General features: G+C 38.2%; 2 protein-coding genes across 3 annotated transcripts; both read right to left on the bottom strand.

The window, feature by feature from the left end:
- Positions 1–791: 791 nt before the first annotated feature.
- LOC131147629 (ribulose bisphosphate carboxylase/oxygenase activase, chloroplastic-like) lies at positions 792–4585 on the bottom strand. The gene is made up of 7 exons (XM_058097131.1): positions 3592–4585; positions 2986–3302; positions 2771–2873; positions 2592–2677; positions 1899–2371; positions 1210–1491; positions 792–1106 (listed from the first exon to the last, which is right to left on the bottom strand). The coding sequence occupies exons 1-7, from the start codon at positions 3634–3636 to the stop codon at positions 997–999; spliced, it is 1416 nt and encodes a 471-aa protein (XP_057953114.1). The 5' UTR covers positions 3637–4585; the 3' UTR covers positions 792–996.
- Positions 4586–9879: 5294 nt separating this feature from the next.
- On the bottom strand, positions 9880–19867 carry LOC131147626 (D-xylose-proton symporter-like 3, chloroplastic). Of its 2 annotated transcripts, none has more exons than XM_058097129.1 (14): positions 19461–19867; positions 19252–19355; positions 18627–18705; positions 12611–12670; positions 12467–12533; positions 12242–12366; positions 12058–12159; positions 11594–11971; positions 11415–11462; positions 11262–11324; positions 10974–11054; positions 10773–10871; positions 10319–10456; positions 9880–10194 (listed from the first exon to the last, which is right to left on the bottom strand). In XM_058097129.1, exons 1-14 carry the CDS (start codon positions 19710–19712, stop codon positions 10060–10062), a joined length of 1731 nt encoding a protein of 576 aa, XP_057953112.1. In that variant the 5' UTR covers positions 19713–19867; the 3' UTR covers positions 9880–10059. The 2 variants fall into 2 exon arrangements, with proteins under 2 accessions (XP_057953112.1, XP_057953113.1); XM_058097130.1 differs by having other exon boundaries at positions 12058–12111; positions 19461–19852.
- Positions 19868–20711: the final 844 nt, after the last annotated feature.

Genomic DNA, 20711 nt, shown 5'->3' with positions numbered 1-20711 from the left:
TCCTACTGATCATCAATCTACTACTGGTTACCATTTCTTCCTTGGTACCTCTCTAATTTCTTAGCGAAGTAAGAAACGACTGGTTGTAGCTTGGTCTAGTACAGAAGCTGAGTATCGGGCTCTTGTGGATGCCGCTTCCGAGATTTTACGGCTTCAATGGTTGTTTGAAGATATGGGTCTTGTTCACAATTCTGTCACCCCTCTTTATTGTGATAATAGGAGTGCCATTCAGATAACTCACAATGATATTTTTCATGAGCGAACTAAGCATATTGAGATTGACTATCATTTTGTTCAACATCTTATTCGCGGTCTGTTGAAACTTATCTCTGTTCGTTCTATTGATCAGATTGCTAACATTTTTAAATCTCACCTTCTTGGACGTTTTCATGACCTGCTATCCAAATTCAAGTTGGTTTCCTCATCACCATCTTGAGTTTGAGAGGCGATGTTAGCCTTAGTTATAAGAGTAACTATGAGGATTTGAGTAGCCTTAATTATAGGAATGATTGTAAAAATTTGATTAGTCTTGATTATAGGAATGATTGTAGGGATTTGATTAGATTGTAAAGTGATTCTTTATAGCCTCCTATGTGTAAATACCCTTTCTACAATTATAATATATCATCCAATTTCTCCCTTTCTTCTTAATCTAACGACACTTATTTCAGCGTACATTTCCTATAGCTAGGATATAGTTGTCAGTTCAACCATTTGATTACCTGCTGCAGCTTACTCTTCCTGTATCTACTGCCATCCACTTGATTTCTTAAGAAAAATTTAAGCTTCTATGAGTAATTTAGTAATGCAGATTGGAAATTAATAGTATCAACAACTTTCTCAAAGGGGGAACTGATGGGAAAAGATGGTGAGGGGAAAAAAAAGCTATATCTTTTGAACACAAAATTACAGGACATTGATGGGAGTGCAGAGGTGGAAACATCACTGGTATCCATATATTCTAAGGCAGTTATGCCCCCTGAGATAGCCATCAACTTAATACTGACAGCTCCCATTATCGCTCCTCGCCGTTGGGTCGAAATTCGAAGCGGAGGGGTCGGTGCAACCCTCAGGGACAGGAACATTAACTTGCTGGGCTGCCTTCCCTGCATCATAACAAAAGCTTGAACAAACTGCTCACACCCAATAGATTATAATTCTACAGAAAACAAATTCAAACCTCCAGATAAGTCTCCCAAGGGTGCTAACCGTAGAAACTTCCACTCTTCATGGCATCCTGGTTAGCATCTCCGAGAGCTGCCTCGCTCAGGTATTTATCAGCCAATTGAACTCTCTTCACATTCTCCTGTTCCTGGACAAGCATGTCGCCGTACTCAAGGAGCTTCTCTACAGTCATTTTGGGCTGCTCAAAAGTTGGGGGACCCTCCTTTGAGTTCACAAGCCTCTTCCCAATACCCTGGACTCCGACACCCGATATCCATTTCCTAACCTCATCATCATATACCCGAGCTCTGAGGGCACCAAAGAAGTCTGCACAGAGCAAAATTCATGTTAATTTGCTGAGACTCTGTTCTTGGGTTCATTTCCTTGTAGAATTTGAGGTTCTACTATTGAAGGTAAAGCTCATGTCACATGACAAAAGTTTCCCTATTTTTTAAAAGAAGCTCCATAAATGTAAATCAATGATTCTTCAAAAAAAATATCATTTTATGTGGAAGATGTTATCTGAATTACTTGGAAAAACTTCACGTTATTAAAAGTGCCCTTGCTCCAGTCCACAGTAACAAATGTGCTCCTGACATCTGTTTTTGGGACTAGCCGAAATTGCATTTCTACTCACTTCAGATCCTCTCAATTTAATGTCATTTGCCTAATAATTTGACAACTCCTACTAATCATTATACATGCCAAATAATCCCAAGTTTATCAAGACTTACCAATAGACTGGCCGGGGAAGGTGTCTACAATCTTTACAATATCCTCCTGGGGTACATTGTCGCTCCTGAAAATACCAGTGCAAACACCAATCCGGTCCTCTCGAGTTGGAGCCCAGTAGAATTTCTCCATCCGACCATCACGAATGAGGGGGGCATACAGTGTAGAGAAGTCATTGCCAGTGACTATGATGGGAACACGGGGATTCTCCTCTTTGTTGTACATACCAGGGAGCTGGACACTTGTGGGGTTATCAGCAATGTTCATAAGAGTTGCATTAACCATCTGGTTGTTGACAGTGTATTGTGTGGTTCCACCAAGCCTACCAGCTCCAGCGTCAAGGTCATTGATGAAGAGGCAGCACATTTTTCCCTTCTTGATTATGTCAGCAGCCTCACGGTACCGTTGTCTGATCAGTTTTGCAGGCTCTCCTGCATTCCCACTTTCCAGTTCTCCCGCGCTCATCATGATGGGGCTGGAAGTTTATCACCACAGAATGAGAAAGAAAGCAAGAAAATGGCATTCTGTTAAAGGTAGAGTGGCAGATGGAAGCCCTGCAAACTCTAATTCAAAGAGTTCCATTGGAAAGAAATCTATCTATTTATTTATTTCATAGGAAAGCCCTCCTATTATTGAGTTTTTTGTTTTGATTTTCATAACATAAGATAAATAATCAAATTAATTGTGGAATATACTTGATTCCCATCTTGGCAAAGACGAGCTCACACTGGAAAGATTTCCCTTGACCCTTGCCTCCCCAAATACCCAGAATGAGAGGAACCTGAAAACAATAAGATAATTGCCTAATTTCCTTCCGATCGATCACTACAAATATATAGAACTTCTAGACTTTTTTATGACTTCAATCACTCACCTTGATGTTAGGAAGGGTCATGTAGTTTTTGGTGATGTGTACCACTAGCTTGTCCATGAAAGATGGAGCTATGTAAAACCCATCCATATTGTTGTCCAAGTATCTGAAGTATGAATTAACATCACATGATCGTCACAGAATCACATCTAGCTAGAAAACTAAATAATCAAAGCAAACATCACCAAAAGGATTCATTTTAAAATTTTAGTTCTTACTGGCGAAGTCCAGTGCTGATGTATTCATATGAGCTCAAAACAGCGTGGTGGGTTCCAGTGCCCATGGGAGCTTGGAAGAGAGAATCAACCATTCCCTTCCCTCTGGTGATGTCCTGCTGGTCATCAGAAGTGTCAAAGGCAAGGCCTTTCCATTTGTCCTTATTGGTTTGCTTGTCTTCATCAACTTCAGCAACAACCTTAAAGCTTCCAGACGTGACCTTCGGGTTGGTAAATCTAGAGGTCACCTTCTTCAAACTGCTGCCCAAGAAAGCTGAGCTCGGGGCCAAAGCACCAGAACCAGAGCTGTTCAAGCCCAACTGCATCAAAGATCACTCTCAGCTATAGCAATTCAAACTGAATTGAAGTCATCATTTTCTCCCGAGCTAAATTCAAAACAGAACTGGGTATACAAAATCAAGCCGTTTAAAGCCATGATCTAATCAAAGTTTTTATATTTCAGACGTCACCCATTAGAAAACAAAGACCCATAAAAACTTTCAAAAATCAAACATAGAAACAACCCTTATAATTCAAAAGCTCTCATTCATCATGAGGGGAACAAAGAGAAAAAAAAGAACAGTAGAAAGAAAAATGGCAGGAACGTACATGTGAGCAGTTGACAGCTCCAACAGCTGAAACAGTTGTAGCCATGGGTTCGAGGGCTAAGACTTCAGAAGGCAATTGACCAAATCACAGGAACTTCACTTACTGCAGAAGTGGAGGGAAGAGAACTACTATTTTGGTAATGAGTTTTGAGCGTAAGAGAAAGAAACTAATAATTATATGGATCGGTTTGTGAATTGTTAACTGCCACACAAAGGGGATTGGCTAAATGACACGTGGCATACTACAAGGCAACCATTGTTTACCCACAAAATAAATAAGATATTCCCAATTTTCCAAACTGAGTGACCGTTGAGGTCGGGATTTATGCTTTCATCTTGACCACTAAAAATAGGATTTTCTTTTGTCACTACCCTTCATGTCTTTTAAGAAAATAGAGAGAGAAACACCCAAACCCTGAACAGAAAAAAGACTACCTCCTTTAAATTCAGACTTGGGTTATGGAAGCAGCAGAGGGGTTTTTTTTTTCCTTTGTTTTTTAACAGGGTTGTGGACAGCCACAGATTAAGCATGAAGAGGATATTCCAGAAACTGAAAAATTGACAAGTAAATATTTTTCAGATAAGTTGTAATGATTCTCTTGCATTATCAGGAAAATTTTGGATTGGTTCGCAGCAGTAGCTATCATCCACTAAAATTATCTTCTAAATTTGATACTACATGCTAGCATTGTGATGCCTAAGATCACAGTAATGTGAGAAAAATCTTGTAAGACCGCAAGAAGAAGATAAGGCTTAAACTCAAGTCTGGCCACACGTTAATCTTTAAGCTGGGAAGTCGCAATAAGAGAACAGCTCTACTTCCAACAGCAGCTCAACCACAAAATGGCCCAACATTACTAACATGCAAATCGTTCCTCCAGCTTGCTTTGTTCATAGCTGTTTTCCAACCACAGAACCTTTGGAGCTGCAGTAAATAGTATGACTAGGAAGGAAGAATGTCAATACCTGAAGCTTAGATCAGATGGTGGGAGGATGGGAGTGAGAGATTGCCATATGACAACGGTCTTAAATTTCCATGAAATTGTCAAAATTTTCATATCGCCACCCTTAAAATTGAAATGACAGTTAATTTCCATCTTACAGAATTTCCATCGAAATCTCAACGAATCATTAGAAATTTATCGATATTTTAGCAAAACTTGTTGAAATTATAACTATACAATGAAATTTCGTCGGAATTCAAATGAGAGATTTAGGAGTAAAGTGAAATTTCTCTCTTAATTTATTTTATTTATTTTATTTATTTTATTGAAACAAAAGATTATTTTAAGTGCTTTTGAAAATATATGAAATTATAAACTTACATTAACATTTTATTTAACCATTTATGTCTAAATTATCATTATTTGTTTAATAAATAATATTTAAATGATTTATGAATATCATTTATATTAAGTAAATATGTTTAAAATACACTATCTTACAAATATGTTTGATACACATTATTTTACAACTTTTTCATCTCATACAAAACATAAATGTATTTAATTTGTAGTATATTAGTCCTAAAATTAATATTATTGTTAACTTTTTGAATTCGATCTCTGGTTTGATAATGACAAACCGCAAGTTACTTATGTGTGTACTCAGTACTTGAACAAGGCTCTAATTCAAGCACACACATAAGGCAAGGAAATGGAAGCCAAAAAAGACGTAAAGCGCATATATTTCGTGGCATTTTCTATGAAGCTTCAGAAGAACAAAGAATAAGAAGACTTATTGTTTATTTTGCATAATGTATTTTGTTTCATTATTTGGTCTATAATATAATGGTCTGTAATATTTACATCTGCGTGCATGACACGTAACGCTCCGGACCCGTCACATGGGGCCCGGAGTGTTATAAGATCGACATGCGTCTCTGATACCATTAACGCAGCAGAAAATAATAATATAATACCTCGAATATATTATACCAGAGTTCTATAATCATACATCATCAAATTCATTTTACATTTCCATGTTCTCTACCGTACAAAACATGAAAGAAATATAATAAACATAAAAACTAAAACATAACCATTTAAGTCCCACTCACAAAACTACCCCGCTTTGGAGCTATCTAAACTCGATCACCTGAATAACCTGAAAAATTTAGAACATCGACGGGGTGAGACACCTCTCAGTAAGGAAGAAACAGTTTATAACAATGTGTAACTGAAGTGTTTAATATATAATTAAAATATCCATCAAAATGCATTCATGATCCACAAGTAACCCATAATCACATAAAGTCAACATCTTTGCCAACCAATTACGTACCCACAATCATCAATATTTTATTGGTTATTCCCAAAAATAGAGAAATATACCCGCCCATACAAGTAGTTTCCTTCTACTCTAGTGCTAACACCAGAGTACTCACCTTTCTCAGTAAGCTCTCGAGTTATGTATTCAGGTAAAGTCATCGATAATAGGGAAGATCACCCGCCTATACAAGTGGCTTCCCTCTACTCTGGTATCCACTAATAATTTTCAGAGTACTCACCTTTCTCAGCAAGCACTCAGATGGAGTAATCTACTTTACCATAAATACTTAATTAATTCAAGTCACACATATACTCATACCACAATCATCCACATAGAATATTCATACAGTTTCCATTTTACCCACACAGGGTTTACACCCACATATCATGTAATCGTCCACACAAGACCCTAACAAATCACAGCATAAATGTCCACACAGGACTAATCAAATCACAGCATAAATGTCCACACAGGACTAGTCCGCACAAGACTCCTCAAATCACAGCATAAATGTCCATACAGAATTGGTCCACACAGGACTCAACAAATCATAGCATAAATGTCCACACAGGACTCATGAAATCACAGCATAATGTCCACACAGGACTCCTCAAATCACAGCATAAACGTCCACATAGGACTGGTGCACACTGGACTCATCAAATCATAGCATAGTGTCCACACAGGACACAAAACAACACTCTGTTCATGATAAATAGGTAAACAACCTTCTCATGCTGCCAATGTTTACCTCCCAATATAAACGTTCATATAACGACCTCCTCATACCACTGCCAACGCTATATCGTAATTTACATGACCCACAACCCAAATCAACAATAATCAGCGATTCAACATATCCACATTTTCCCCGCAACATAACAACATCAATATTTTCAATCAAACGGTATTCATACCCTCAACAATTCTTCATTCTACATTATTCACAACCATTTAATTATCAAAAATGGTTTCAACCACACGAATTTTCCCAATATACTTTATCTATCTTAAAATAACATTTTCAATACCAGCAAGGTTTAGAAAATTACTTGTATGTATATATATAAATTTATACTTGAAACTAGTCATTTAAAATTATTAAAAAGTCATTATAAAATATTTCCCTTCACCTGCTCCTCGAAATTCGACCCAAAATCAATAAAATGAGACCCTATAATCCAAAGTTCCAAATTTCTCAAATCTTAGTAAAACATCCTTATAATACTTCCTAAACTCCAAATGACAATATTTGCTAAGGAAATTCCAAAATAACTCACTTATCTTGGTTTTGGGATGTTTCCCAAACTTCTTAAATCAAAGATCCACTCTGCCTATTTTGCAGAGAATCTTCCCAGGAGTCTCGTGGTAACTTCCTATCGTCAAACCGAGTTAAATCTGGCCCGGAATCAAAGAAAGAAGGTGGTATGGCTGAAGTTTTTAGAGAGAGAAGGAAAACATGCAAGAAATTCACGTTGAAATGAAAGAAAACCAATATTTATACGTAGGGATTTGTCGATGAGACACGTAGACTGTACACAATTCGGTGACAAAACAGCCAACTCGTCGAAGAATTTCATATATGCGAAAAACCCCTCTCGGTAGTTCCTCGTCGACGAGACACGTGTCCTCGTCGACAAGCCAATAAGAACATTCATCGACGAGACCAGTCTGTTTGTCGACGAATGCTTGCTGCTACCTTTTCGAATTTTTTTCTTTCTTCCCTTCTATCTACCTTATTATCTCAATTTATTTAGAATTTCCTAGGTTGTTACATGATATGAATGAGCTCAAATGACAATAGAAAAGGCTTCAGTCGACCGACGCCAGGTTTTTAAGCTAAATTAAAAAGCCTTGGCCTTAAATAGATCCTAAGTCCCCGTACGTAACTTTTGCTAAAAATAGGACCTAATCTTAAGTTTGAAAGGGTTTCATGCGACCAAACCTTATGCATTGAAAATGTCTCAGTCGACCGAACAGTTGAAAAGTCAAACTATTGACTATGGCTTGGGTAACCGAACAAATTTGAACCAAACATCCACAGTCGACCAAACCCAAGTCTTGATTTTTTCCAACGTCCTCGAGCGCCCGAACTTTAAGTTCATTTTCACCTCGGGCAACCAAATGTTGAAGTTTGGCAAACCGAATTGAGAATTGGGCGACCAAACCTCGAGCAGTTTGGAAAATCGCCTTGGTTCAGCCAGTCGACCCTTCCCTCGGGCACTCGAACTTGAAAAACACCTTTTCTTCATGTGTCTATTCAGGTGACCGAACCTAAGGTCCGGACAACCGAATCTCTCGTGTTGCCTTATTTAAACCACCGTAATTAGGGTAATTTTTCATTAAACATTTTTAAAATCCCTAATATATCTCTAACGGTAAGATTTTCTAAGGAGTCTATATATACCCACTTCATTACTCATTTTTAACAATTAGATTAGTGAGGAAAATTCTCCCAAAATTTTTTATCTTCAAAAGTTTTATTGTACATACTCTCTTATACTCTTTTATATGAAAATCGTTTTGAAGAGAGAGTTTGATTAATTCCTTTACTTCTTACACTTGCAAGTTTTTTGCATTTGAAGGTTGTTGAGTAGGAACATTTATTTTTGGGTATTCGTTTTTGAAAAGCATTATACTCTTACTTGTGTTTATTTGTTGAAAACCTTTTTGAAAGTGAGCTTATAAGTTTCTCCACATATTTTCTTGGTAAATAATATTTGGAGAAACACTTTCTGATTTGGAAACCTTTTTGTACATAGATTTCAAACGCTCGTATTTTTGTTTGTGCAAGATAATTTGAAAAGCATAAACCCTAAGTTCTCTAGTATTTTCTTTGAAAAACATTTTTGGAGAAATAGCTATTAAGGGTTTAAATCTTTGAGGTACTTATCGTATACATCTCACTCAAAGATTGAGAAAATTATTTTTTGTGAAAATCTCACTTAAGCTTACTTCATATCATATGTGAGTGCATTAGTTGACTGTGTATAGTGGTACATATCTGCTTGTATTAGAAGCAATCTGGTTGTACAAAATATTTAATTTGAATATTGGTTGTATTCCCGACGTATGATTGGAAGAGGGAGACTAGTCCTGTGAATAGTCCCGAACTTGTTCAGACCCGATTGGGAGAGCACTAGACTAATTCAGACCCGGTTAAGAGAATTAGGTGCACCATCCTATAAGGTATTGTATTAGATGTTGCTCCACCCGTTAAGCGAGGTATAGTGGAATCCTCTTACTTGTGAACTTGAGGTGGGACGTAAGCACAGTTGTCGAACCCCAATAACATATCTTGTATCTACTCTTATATTCCTACACTTTAATTTCCTGCACGTGTATGCTTAGATTTATTTAATTATGAATGTGTGCATAATTTAAATATTATGAATGATTGGGAAATACTTAGACAAACCCTAGGTTATGTATTACTGCCGCTGGCTAATTTGACTAAGGAAAAAAAATTTTAAATATCCAATTCATCCTCCCCTCTTGGGAATATACCAATTCCAATAATTATTATGTTTGTTTACCAATTCTAAAGTTTCACAAAGAATTTCATGTTTTATCCGTTTATTTTTTCAAGTCGAAATCAAAATTTTTGTACTCCTGGAGTTTCAAAATTTGAGTTGAAATCGAAATTTAAGACCTTGCATAAGACATCTTGGGTTTGAATCTTGTCAAAAAAACAAAAACAAAAAATTATAATGTCAAAATTACATTTTTGTTGTCCCATAACTGGGACTTCTTGAGTACAATTATTTCTATATATTTATAAAATATGCTTTTGATATGTCACAGGAAATATTTTCGTAGCAGCAAATAATCACCCCATGCCATGGAGGAGTTTTTCAATTGCAGATGTAAGTAATTAATTTTATTGGGGGTGGGGAGATTAGGGTTCATCGAAGACTTCAAATTTTCCAAACTCAATTTAAGTAAGGAGGAGGCATGGTAATAGAAGAGAAAGGGGATAACGACCCATGGGAATAAAATGTAGAAGAAACCGTTCATATGGAGACTAAAGGTGAACCCATTCTTTTCATATTACAGTATTCATTACAACACATACACAGTGGGATTAAGTATAGGTGATTCTGCAATGCCACACCAAGAAACAAAAAAAGGCAGCAGAATAATTAGAACTTTGGTGTCTGAGGAGCTCGTGGAGGTAAAGTATATATCTGTTTTGAGTTTATTTCAAGATTTTGGATTCAATGTCTTCCAAGCTCAATCCTTTAGTCTCAGGGACGAAGAATGTGACAAACATTAGCGATGACAATGCAATAACTCCAAAAAGAAAGAAGAGGTTCTCTGCCCCCAGCAACTCCTACAGAATTAGCAGATTTTTAATGCAGAACACTCCATTACCAATTAAAGGCAGAATAAAGATAATGAATGACCTATGAGCAAGTCGTTTGGGAAGGGATGAGATCAATGAAATTAAAACATACCTTCAAAGGTGAGAAAGCAAAGGTTACAATGGCGTTTGAACCAAAATTAGTAAGAACTGCAAGACTAATCCCTCGGCCCCTTGTGCGAAGAGGGAATATCTCCGACACCATAAGCCAGCTGATGGGTCCAAAAGATATCTGAAACTCCATGTAAAAAAGAAATTAGACAACGATCAACCACAGAGCAAACAAGGTTACAGTCTAATACAAGATTGAGAACCTCTATATCCGGGTGGGATTTGAATTTCTACAGCTCAGCAATAAAATTGAATTTATACCACCCCAACCATTCAGATAACACAAAGGCATGACTGCCGGTTAGTGCTTGTTTGAGCATATCTCATCTCACATGGATAATAAAATGGAAAATCGACCAATATTGGTACTCCACAGAAGTTGAGCATTGAGAAATAAGGTGGCTTGGGAAAAACCCAAGAGAATAGTGCCAAGTTACCTGGTAGCAACCTACATAGAGAAGTAATGCGGCAACAGCAACAATAGAGAATCCTCCAAGAAATTTGTAATAAGCTGAAAGGAGAAATAAAGAAAGGGCCTGTAGAACATAGAAGGAGAGGTAAAAATCAATAATCATATTTTTTTTAATAATCAGCCACTGATATGATGGAATGTTTTAAGAGAGTGAAAAGATGCATACAATTCCACTGACACCTCCAATTAGTAGGGGTCTTCTTCCAAGGTCATCAACTTTTAGGACAGCGATCCCTGTCATCAAAAGCTGCAGAAGGATCAATCAAAAAACAAAAAGAACATGTTATCCCTTGAATTACACTTATTAATCATCACCAAAAAGAGGTTCAAAGAGCAGAAAGGGCAACTTCCCTTTCCTCTCCCCCCTCCTTCCCTAAAGAAAAGAACCATACTTTCTCCAATCAGGAAAACCTAAAAAATATAAAATTCCTAATGAGAAGATTAAGTTAAGTACCTTAAATACACCAATTACAACAGAAACTCTCGTAGCATCAGAGGCCGCAGAAAACCCAGCACTCTTGAGTAACAATAGTAAAATAAAATCAACATTAGGGAAATCTTTGTTTCAAAAAAAAGAAAGGGGAATGTCATCTTAAGTATCAAGTACCTGAAGAATAGAACCTGCATAATACAGGACACTTGGTTGCCCAGTAATCTATAACAATCAGGCAATAAACTTGTCAGACATGAAATCCTCCACTCTGTCCATTTCTTTTATGAACATGGAAGAATGTGGAACAGGGATAAAAAAAATTAAGGAACAGTCTGTAGTGGCAGAGGAAGAACCTGCTGGAAAAGAACCAAACCTCCACCAATAATGAATGCTTTCAAACCCGGCCCTTGGAACACCTCCAAGAAATTTGCTTCAGACTCCTCATCTTTATAGGAAGACTTCAATGAGACGAGTGTATCTTCTATTTGCCTCTCTGATGCTTTGTCACTGGAATCTCGGCCTCTTAGCTTGTTCAGGGCATTGATAGCTTTCTCTTTGTAGTCTTGAAAAGGCCCTTTACCTTGCACTGCCCTGAGGAGTAGCCAGCGGGGAGATTGCGGGAGACTCCAAATTCCTAATCCCATCGACAAAGCAACTGGGACACTAAACCCATACATGTAACGCCACCCTCCTACTGCATTAATCTGAAAACTGCCCACGAAATAACCCAGCTGCAGAAAAGTGCATTTTCTAATTCAGCCCATCTGTGGAGAAAAAACATGGAACAAAATTGAAAAACCAATAGCATTTAGAGTACCAAAATCCCAAGAACTATGAAAAGTTCCTTTAAAGAAATTAGAGTTCCACGAATCTGTGAAGGACAAGTCTCCGCAATATAAAGAGGAGCCCCATGCATTGCCTGTCGAACAAAATCATTTTAAAATTCCTTAGTTCTTGGGAAGCATATCATAGTATCAGCTAATGGAAACAAAGAAGCTCACCAAACCAATACCAAGGCCATAGAGGAGCCGTCCTACTAAAAGAACATTCAGGCCAGGGGCATAGGCAGTGATCAGACCACCGAGTAGATATAGCACAGCTGCTGTAATAAGTTCACTCTTCCTTCCTTCATCAGTCAATCCAAGACATTAGATTAACTAGATTAATGAAATGCTACAAATCTTAATGTGGTAATATGGATTATTTAAAATAAGCAAGAGATGTACCAATGAAATCTGCAATAAGATAGACCAGGAGAGACCCAAAAAGAGCTCCATAGAGGGAACCACTAACCTACACTCATGGAAATATAGTAAAAGATCAGATCAAGTGTTATTGGAGATGAAAGAAGCATAATTGTAAGCACATACCACAAGACCGAGCTGAATGGCTGAAAGGCTGAACCAAGTTGTGCCACTAAGCTCAGGCGACTGCGATATCATCAATGTAAGAGAATTAGACATCAAAATGCTTCATGCAGAAACAAACTCTATACAACTCATCAACAAAAGGCCTTCCTTGGGATCAAAATATGCTTCTCATTTGAGAAATTAGAATTTACAAACTCACTTTGACATCAGTAGCAGCTTTCAAAAATCAAAACTGAAAGCCACTTTCAATTTCAAAAGATATATCTACACTTTCCATTTTTCATTTATTGTGTAATTATTATAGAGCAGACATTTAAGAGTAATTTAGGATCTTGTTCCTAGACTCATGTATATAAATACACCCTTATATTGTTGAATAATGAATATAGAAAAATGCCTTTATTCAAATTTTAACATGGTATCAGAGCCAAGTTCAAAACCTAATATTTTTTCCCTAACCTTTCTTGCCGCCGCCCACTGTTTCTGAACACACACAAAACCTAATTTTCTTTCCTAACTTTTCTTGCCATCACCCACTATTTCTGATTGCATGCAACAGGAACACGCTGTTCCACACGCAACAAGCTTCCGTTCGGCGGCAGACATCCCTCTGCTCCCATCCTCCCTCCGCTCGGCCGCCGGTTCTGACAACGTCGTCATCATCGTCTTCACCGAATCAGCGAACACACTGACACTGTGATCACCTCCGGCATCCCCTGCAATTCGTGCTCAGTTTTCCGGCGTCGTCTCTCCTCTCTCTTCCAATCATCTCAGTCTCAGCCTTTCTCTCATCATCTCCGGCTTCTCTGGTTCTTCTTCGTTTCGGCATCGTTCTCTTGGCTCTCTGTTTTTTTTTTTTCCAGCCGTCTTGCAGTTCCTCAGCTTCGAAGCTTTCAGTCGTCTCAATGGAAGCTTTCAGTCATCTCAGTGTTTCTCTGTTCGTCTTCTCTGGAAGCTCTCCGCCTCTCAGTTCGTCTTCTCCGGCAGCTCTGTGTTCGTCTTCTTTGGCAGCTCTGTTCGGTTCTCCTGTCTTCTCCAGCAGTAGCCTTCAGCTGGTGCATCTCCAGCGTTCGCGTTTTGGTTCGGTGCCAGTTCTCACTCCCGGCTGGTCATCTCTCTCTCCTTCTGACAGCCGTCTTCGCAGTGCTTATCGTCCCTGGTCGTCTTCTCCGGAGAGAGCATCAACAACCGTCCCTCACAGCGATTGGATCTGACCCGATTCGGCTGTTTGGTTCATATGAACTAATCTGACATTATGTCCAACATCACATCGGCGGAGGTCTCCTCCTCCAATCCACCATCCCTAGGTGCATTTTCTACATATTTTCTCCATTCTACTGATCACCCAGGTGCCATCCTCGTCTCCACTCTTCTCAATGATGACAATTATCCTACCTAGAAAAGGGATATGAAAATGGCCTTGAATGCCAAAAATTAATTTGGTTTTGTTAATGGTACTCTTCCCAAACCAACGTCCTCCCCAACAGAAACTCAATTGTGGGAACATTGCAGTGATATGGTCTTATCATGGATCCTCTACTCCATTGATCCATCCATTGTTCACAATTTGATCTATCATGAATGTCCCCGTGATGTATGGCTGGATCTTGAGAATAATTTCTTTCAAAGCAACAATCCTAGAATTTTCAAATTGAAGCGTGACATTGCTACTCTTATCCAAGGCTCCATGACCATCTCTGTGTATTTTACAACACTTAAAGGTTATTGGGATGAACTCGCCATGCTTGCCTCCGCACCGCAATGCATTTGTGGTGTCTTAACCGAATTAATCCAAATGCAAGACACTGAGCGAGTTTTTCAGTTTTTGATGGGGCTACATGACTCATATGCTTCCATCTACAGCCAAATTTTGGACATGGATCATTTACCTTCTGTCACCAAAGTCTATTCAATTTTGCATCAAGAAGAGAAGCAACGCCTTCTTCATATCTCTAGTGTTCCAACAGAATCTACTGTCATGGCAGTTCCTCGTAATTTTTCTCATTCTTCTGATAGCAAGGGGCGAGGGCGTGGTCGTCCAAAATGTGACCACTGTGGTCGTAATGGTCATTGGAAAGCACAATGTTATAAGCTGCATGGTTATCCCAACAACAAGTCTCCATCTCGTGGAACACCCGATAAAAAATCTCGTTCTTCAATGGCTGCAAACAATGTCACAGGTTCTTCAACTTCTTCTGAGATTACTGTCCCTAGTCTCACCATCGAATAATACTGTCAACTCTTGAATCTCTTATCGCCCTCAAATACCAACTCTACCAACTTTACTGGTAACCTTGCCTCTTGTCATTCTGCTTATTTTTCTAATACTGAATGGATTGTTGATTCAGGTGCATCAGATCATATGACTTCCAATTTGTCTTCTCTTGACAATATTCAACTCCTTAATCAGCCATGCCCCATTAAACTTCCTAATGGTGGCATTGTTCCTATAACTCATACCGGCACTATGCATTTTTCTCCTAATCTCTCTCTTTCTAATGTTCTTTATGTGCCTTCATTTAAATTTAATTTACTGTCCATCAGTAAACTCACCACTAATCTCAATTGTGTTGCTCTCTTCTTTCCTACCTTTTGTATTTTTCAGGACCTATCAACGAGGAGACTAATTGGAACGGGTGAAGTACGGGATGGACTTTACCACTACAAACCTCTCTCTGCCTCAATTTTCCACTCTCAGCGTGTTTCTGACACTACTATTTGGCATCAACGTCTTGGTCACTTTTTATTTCATGTCTTCCGAAAACTTTAAATATTTCTTGTTCTCCTTTGGCTTGTGATGTTTGTGCTAGAGCAAAGCACACTCGTTTACCTTTTTCTTTGAATATAAATAAGAGCCCATTTTGTTTTAATCGGATTTATTGTGACATATGGGGTGGTTATACTACAGCCTCAATTTCTGGTGCACATTATTTTTTAACAATCATGGATGACTACTCCCATGCTACATGAGTTTATCTTATGCACATGAAATCTGATACTTTTACTTGCCTTACAAATTTTTGCGCCATGATTAAAAAACAATTCAATTGCACCATTAAGTACATACGCACTGATAATGCTAAAGAATTTCTATCCAATCCACTTCAAACTTTTTTTCAAAATCAAGGCTTCTTCATAAGCGCACATGTGTGGATGCCCTCCAACAGAATGGTATTGACGAGCGTAAACATCGCCATCTTCTTAATGTGGTTCAGTGTTTATGTTTTTCAGCTAATCTTCCCATCTCTTTTTGGGGTGAATGCATTCTCACAACCATTTATTTAATTAACCGGACTCATTCACCCAGCCTCAATCATAAGTTCTCTTATGAACTTCTTTTTTCAAAAACCACCATCGTATACACACTTGCGAGTGTTTAGGTGCTTGTGCTATGCCCAAACTGCTCACCAACATCGCGATAAATTCTCTCCTCGTGCTTTTCGATGTGTTTTCTTAGGTTATCCTACTCATCATAAGGCTTATCGTGTATATGATCTTGAAAACAAAAAAAATTTAATCTCCCGTGATGTCACTTTTGAAGAAAATGTTTTTCCTTATCATCTCATACCTCCAACTTCTACATCTTCTCTCGTCCTTCCCCTTCCTATTCCGGATATACACCCTTCCTACACTTTTCCTACCCAACCAACCACACCTAACCCTAGCCCCTCATCTATCCCTCCTTCTCCCTTGGTATCCTTCCTGACACCCTCACCCTCACCCCCTTCCCCACCACCCCCTCCACCCATCTCTTCATGGCCCAAACGAGCTATCACACATCCCTCTTACTTGAATGATTATATCTACCCTATTTTACCAAAGTCCTCCACAGCTTCACAAGTTTCAAGATCTTCCTCAGGTACGGTTCATTGTCTCTCCTCTTTTTTATCTTATCATCGTTTTTCTAATCCACATTTGGCTTTTCTTTCTATTATGTCCCAACATCCCAAACCCACCTCATATTCTCAAGCTGTGCTACACCCACATTGGCGTGATGCCATGGCTTATGAACTCCAAACCTTAGAAACCAATCATACATGGGTTCTTCAACACCTTCCACGTGAAAAAAAAAAAAAAACCAATTGGTTGTAAATGGGTGTTCAAAACAAAATTTTCGGACTGATGGATCCATAGAGCGACACAAGGCTCGCTTGGTGGCCAAGGGCTACACTCAGGTAGAAGGTTCGGATTATCATGACACTTTTGCTCCTATTGCTAAACTAATTAATGTTAGGTGTGTTCTTGCAGTGGTTGCAGTTCGGAATTGGCATCTCCTTCAATTGGACGTCAACAACGCCTTTCTCCATGGTGACCTCGATGAGGAGGTTTATATGACCCCTCCATTGGGTTATTGCAAATAGGGGGAGACTCGAGTCTATTGTCTTCAGAAATCCCTTTATAGCCTTAAGCAAGCCTCTCGCAATTAGTTTTCTAATTATCTTTTGTTTTACTTGCTGAGAGTTTCACCCAATCTCAGGCCAATCACTCTCTCTTCATCCACTCTCGGGGTCCGTCTTTTACTCTCATACTTATTTATGCTGATGACATTCTCATGGCAAGCAATGATCTCTCCGATATTAGCACTTTCAAAGTCATGTTTTCTCAAAAATTCAAACTAAAGGATCTTGGCAAACTGAAATATTTCTTTGGCCTCGAAGTTGCTCACTGTCCCACTAGCATATTTCTTAATCAATGAAAATATGCTCTTGACATCCTCACTGATAGCGGTCATCTTGGTGCTCGTCCTACCAATTTTCCCATGGAACAAAATCTCAAGCTTAATAATATTGATGGTGATCAAACCTCCGATCTAAGCTCGTTTCGGCGGCTCGTTGGACGTTTGATATATCTCACCATCACCCGTACCGACATTGTATTTTCAATCAACATTCTCAATCAATTTATGCACCAGCCCAGACAACCACATTATGATGCTATTGTACGCGTTCTTTGATACATTAAGGCATCTCCAAGTCGGGGCTTATTTTCTCCTACTACCAACACTCTTCAAGTCTCCGCCTATTCTAATTCGGATTAGGCTAGTTGCCCCCTCACTCGCCGCTCCACCACTGATTTTTTCATTCAACTGGGCACTAGTCCCATTTCCTGGCGCACAAAGAAACAACCTACAATGTTTCACTCCTCCGCCGAAGCTGAGTACCAGGTGCTTGCTTCTACTACTTGTGACCTTACATGACTCAAAACTCTTTTAAATGATCTTGGTGTGCCGCATTCCCAGCCTATGCTCTTATATTGTGACAACCAAGCGGCTCTTCACATTGTCCAGAATCCTGTTTTTCACGAACGTACAAAACATATAGAGATCGATTGTCATATTGTTCGTGAAAAGTTACGGACTGGCCTCTTCTTCACTAAGCATATTCCTACCTACAGTCAGCTTGCTGATATCTTCACCAAAACTTTGGGTCGTGAACATTTCCTAAACTTATCATGCAAGTTGGGCATTACGGATCTCCATGCTCCAACTTGAAGGGGAGTATTAGAGATATATCTACACTTTCCATTTTTCATTTATTGTGTAATTATTATAGAGCAGATATTTATGAGTAATTTAGGATCTTGTTCCTCGACTCATGTATATAAATACACCCTTGTATTGTTGAATAATGAATATAGAAAAATATCTTTATTCAAATTTTAACAACTCATCAACAAAAGGCCTTCCTTGAGATCAAAATATACTTCTCATTTGAAAAATTAAAATTTACAAACTCGCTTTGACATTAGTAGCAGCTTTCAAAAATCAAAACTGAAAGCCACTTTCAATTTCAAAAGATACATTTTCACTTTGAAAATACCTTTAGTTCCAAGAGTAAATTTTCATATGCAATCAACTTGAGAACAAAACCCAACTTTAAATAACATGGCAACCCAAGAGGCATATTCATAAAATTACACTATGAGCTTCATTGAATTTAAAATCAAGAAAAAAAGTAGCAAAAATATCGCAATCAAATAAATGACAAAGAGCTCTCCCATAACTACGAAAAAGCACCTGCAATGAGATGGTAGCACCAGAGGTTGCACCAATATCATACCCAAACAACAATCCTCCCAAGGCTGGAAATAGAAACCTGGAATTTTCTAAAACAAATTATCCATGTCAATATCTTCTTAACCTTCTACAAGGGCACCTGATCATGAGAACAATCAAACAAACATCATTAACAAATAACTCATAGAATTGTTGCTCCCGATTTCACTTTCCAATTCCTGGACTAAGAAGAATACTATTGCGTGCCATTAATTTAGGATGGTTGGCTAGTATGCTGAAGTACCATTTTTTCCTCTCAGAGAAAAAATTAAAGCATTTTTTCAAGATTTCTCAAAACTTAAAAGCAAGTGCTCCCAACAATGCTAACCAAAGATCAAAACAACATCAGACTCTGTTCAAGATTTCAAGGAACAGTAACTCAGAAACTCTCCTTATTCCACAGTCCATTGCTCCCGCCAAAGTGACCAGAAAAAAACAAAAAAAAACAAAAACCCATCAACCAAGCAAAGACAATTAAACCCTTTACCCAGTACGGCAAATTCAAGCGTTCAACGATGAAACAAAACCGGAAAACTCCTAAAAATAAAAAAGGCATAACGGGAGAAAGTGAATACTAAGAACGTACGGCAAAATTACAGAAGACCAAGAAAATATCTCTTGAGATGTCTCATCAGCAACGAGCGACCCAGCTTCTTCCTCGCCCGAAGAACGCTCTCCGAGGGCTCTAGCCTACCCAATATTTGAAACAGCTCAACAACATCATCAATAGAATCAAAAACCTCTGAAAAACAGAGCACGTATCAAATGGGATCTTCGGTTCCCGCAAATACCCACCTTCAATCTGAATCTGAGACTGCCGCCAGGCGGGTGTAAGCGCAATTTGGGAAAGGAGGGAGTGTTGGCCTTGACATTGACGTGAGCATGACCTCTTGAACTTGAACTTGAACTTGAACATGGGCGTGGTTTAATGCAGGAGGAGGAGAAGGAGACTAGAGATTGGGGCTTATTGGACTGAGAATCGTGTGGTGGGTGTGAGTGTGAGAGCTTGAGATTGACGAGAGGTTGAGCCCAGGCACTGCAAGCCATCGCGTTTGATCGGAGACGGGCCGAACGGTCCGGCGGCTCTCGTTCTATTTGAAGAATCACGTTCGCCTGTGATCGTTTTGCGGTTCATCTGATCTCTTGTTTGACTTTTGACTTCGCATCTGTGATTTGTAGCTGTTGGCGGTTCGTATAGCTCCACGTCATGCCTGGTTACGGGAGAAATTTATGTAAAATGCTTGTGGGACAAAAACACAAAGGAGATATGTGTTTTAATGTTAAAATTTGATAATATGTTAGGCATCAACCCAAAAATTAGCTGTGATTATGAGATTCAAATTTTATGAGAGAACAGTTTGTGACAACATTTTTTCGTACTAGTATATAATTTAAGTATTACATCTCTTTCGCTACAAGAATATATATATTAGATCTAAGATAGTGAAAGACATAAAATAAAAGATTATTGAAATTTGAAATCTATACAACTAAACACAACCTTATACTTGATTTTCTAACAAAATTTCAATTATTGAACATTACGATACAAATTCAAGTTCAAGTGTAATCGCACTAGAGAATTAGAGTGGGCAGTTGAAGAAAATAATGTATGATCACAAATAATGATAACATAAGAGAGTTAGAAAGGTGATCTTTAAATATTCTCATTTCAATAATCATTCATATGTGATATTATCCATCATTAACTATGTTGAATCATGACTGATGTGTTTTATTAAACACATTTTAAAGTTTATTAAATAGGTTGTGCCCCACTTTCAATGAAATTAAAACAACAATTTAGAGATGATAAAATAAAATTTTCTTTTTTTCATCAACTCGACAACATGACCCCAATAATGGCATAGCAAATAATTTTACAAATTCATATATAATTGATCGTAAATCAAAAAGCTTTTGGCTAAACCAAATATAAGAAAATTACATTTCCTAATATACAATGCATTAAGGATAGTTTGAATCAAAAATTTCGTTTGAAAAGAGACAAAGGGGGAAAAAATAAAAAGGAAATTTATTTTTTAT

This window comes from Malania oleifera, chromosome 2 (assembly GCF_029873635.1).
Source record: "Malania oleifera isolate guangnan ecotype guangnan chromosome 2, ASM2987363v1, whole genome shotgun sequence".
NCBI lineage: Eukaryota > Viridiplantae > Streptophyta > Magnoliopsida > Santalales > Ximeniaceae > Malania > Malania oleifera.
This window is presented reverse-complemented; position numbering and strand designations above follow the sequence as displayed.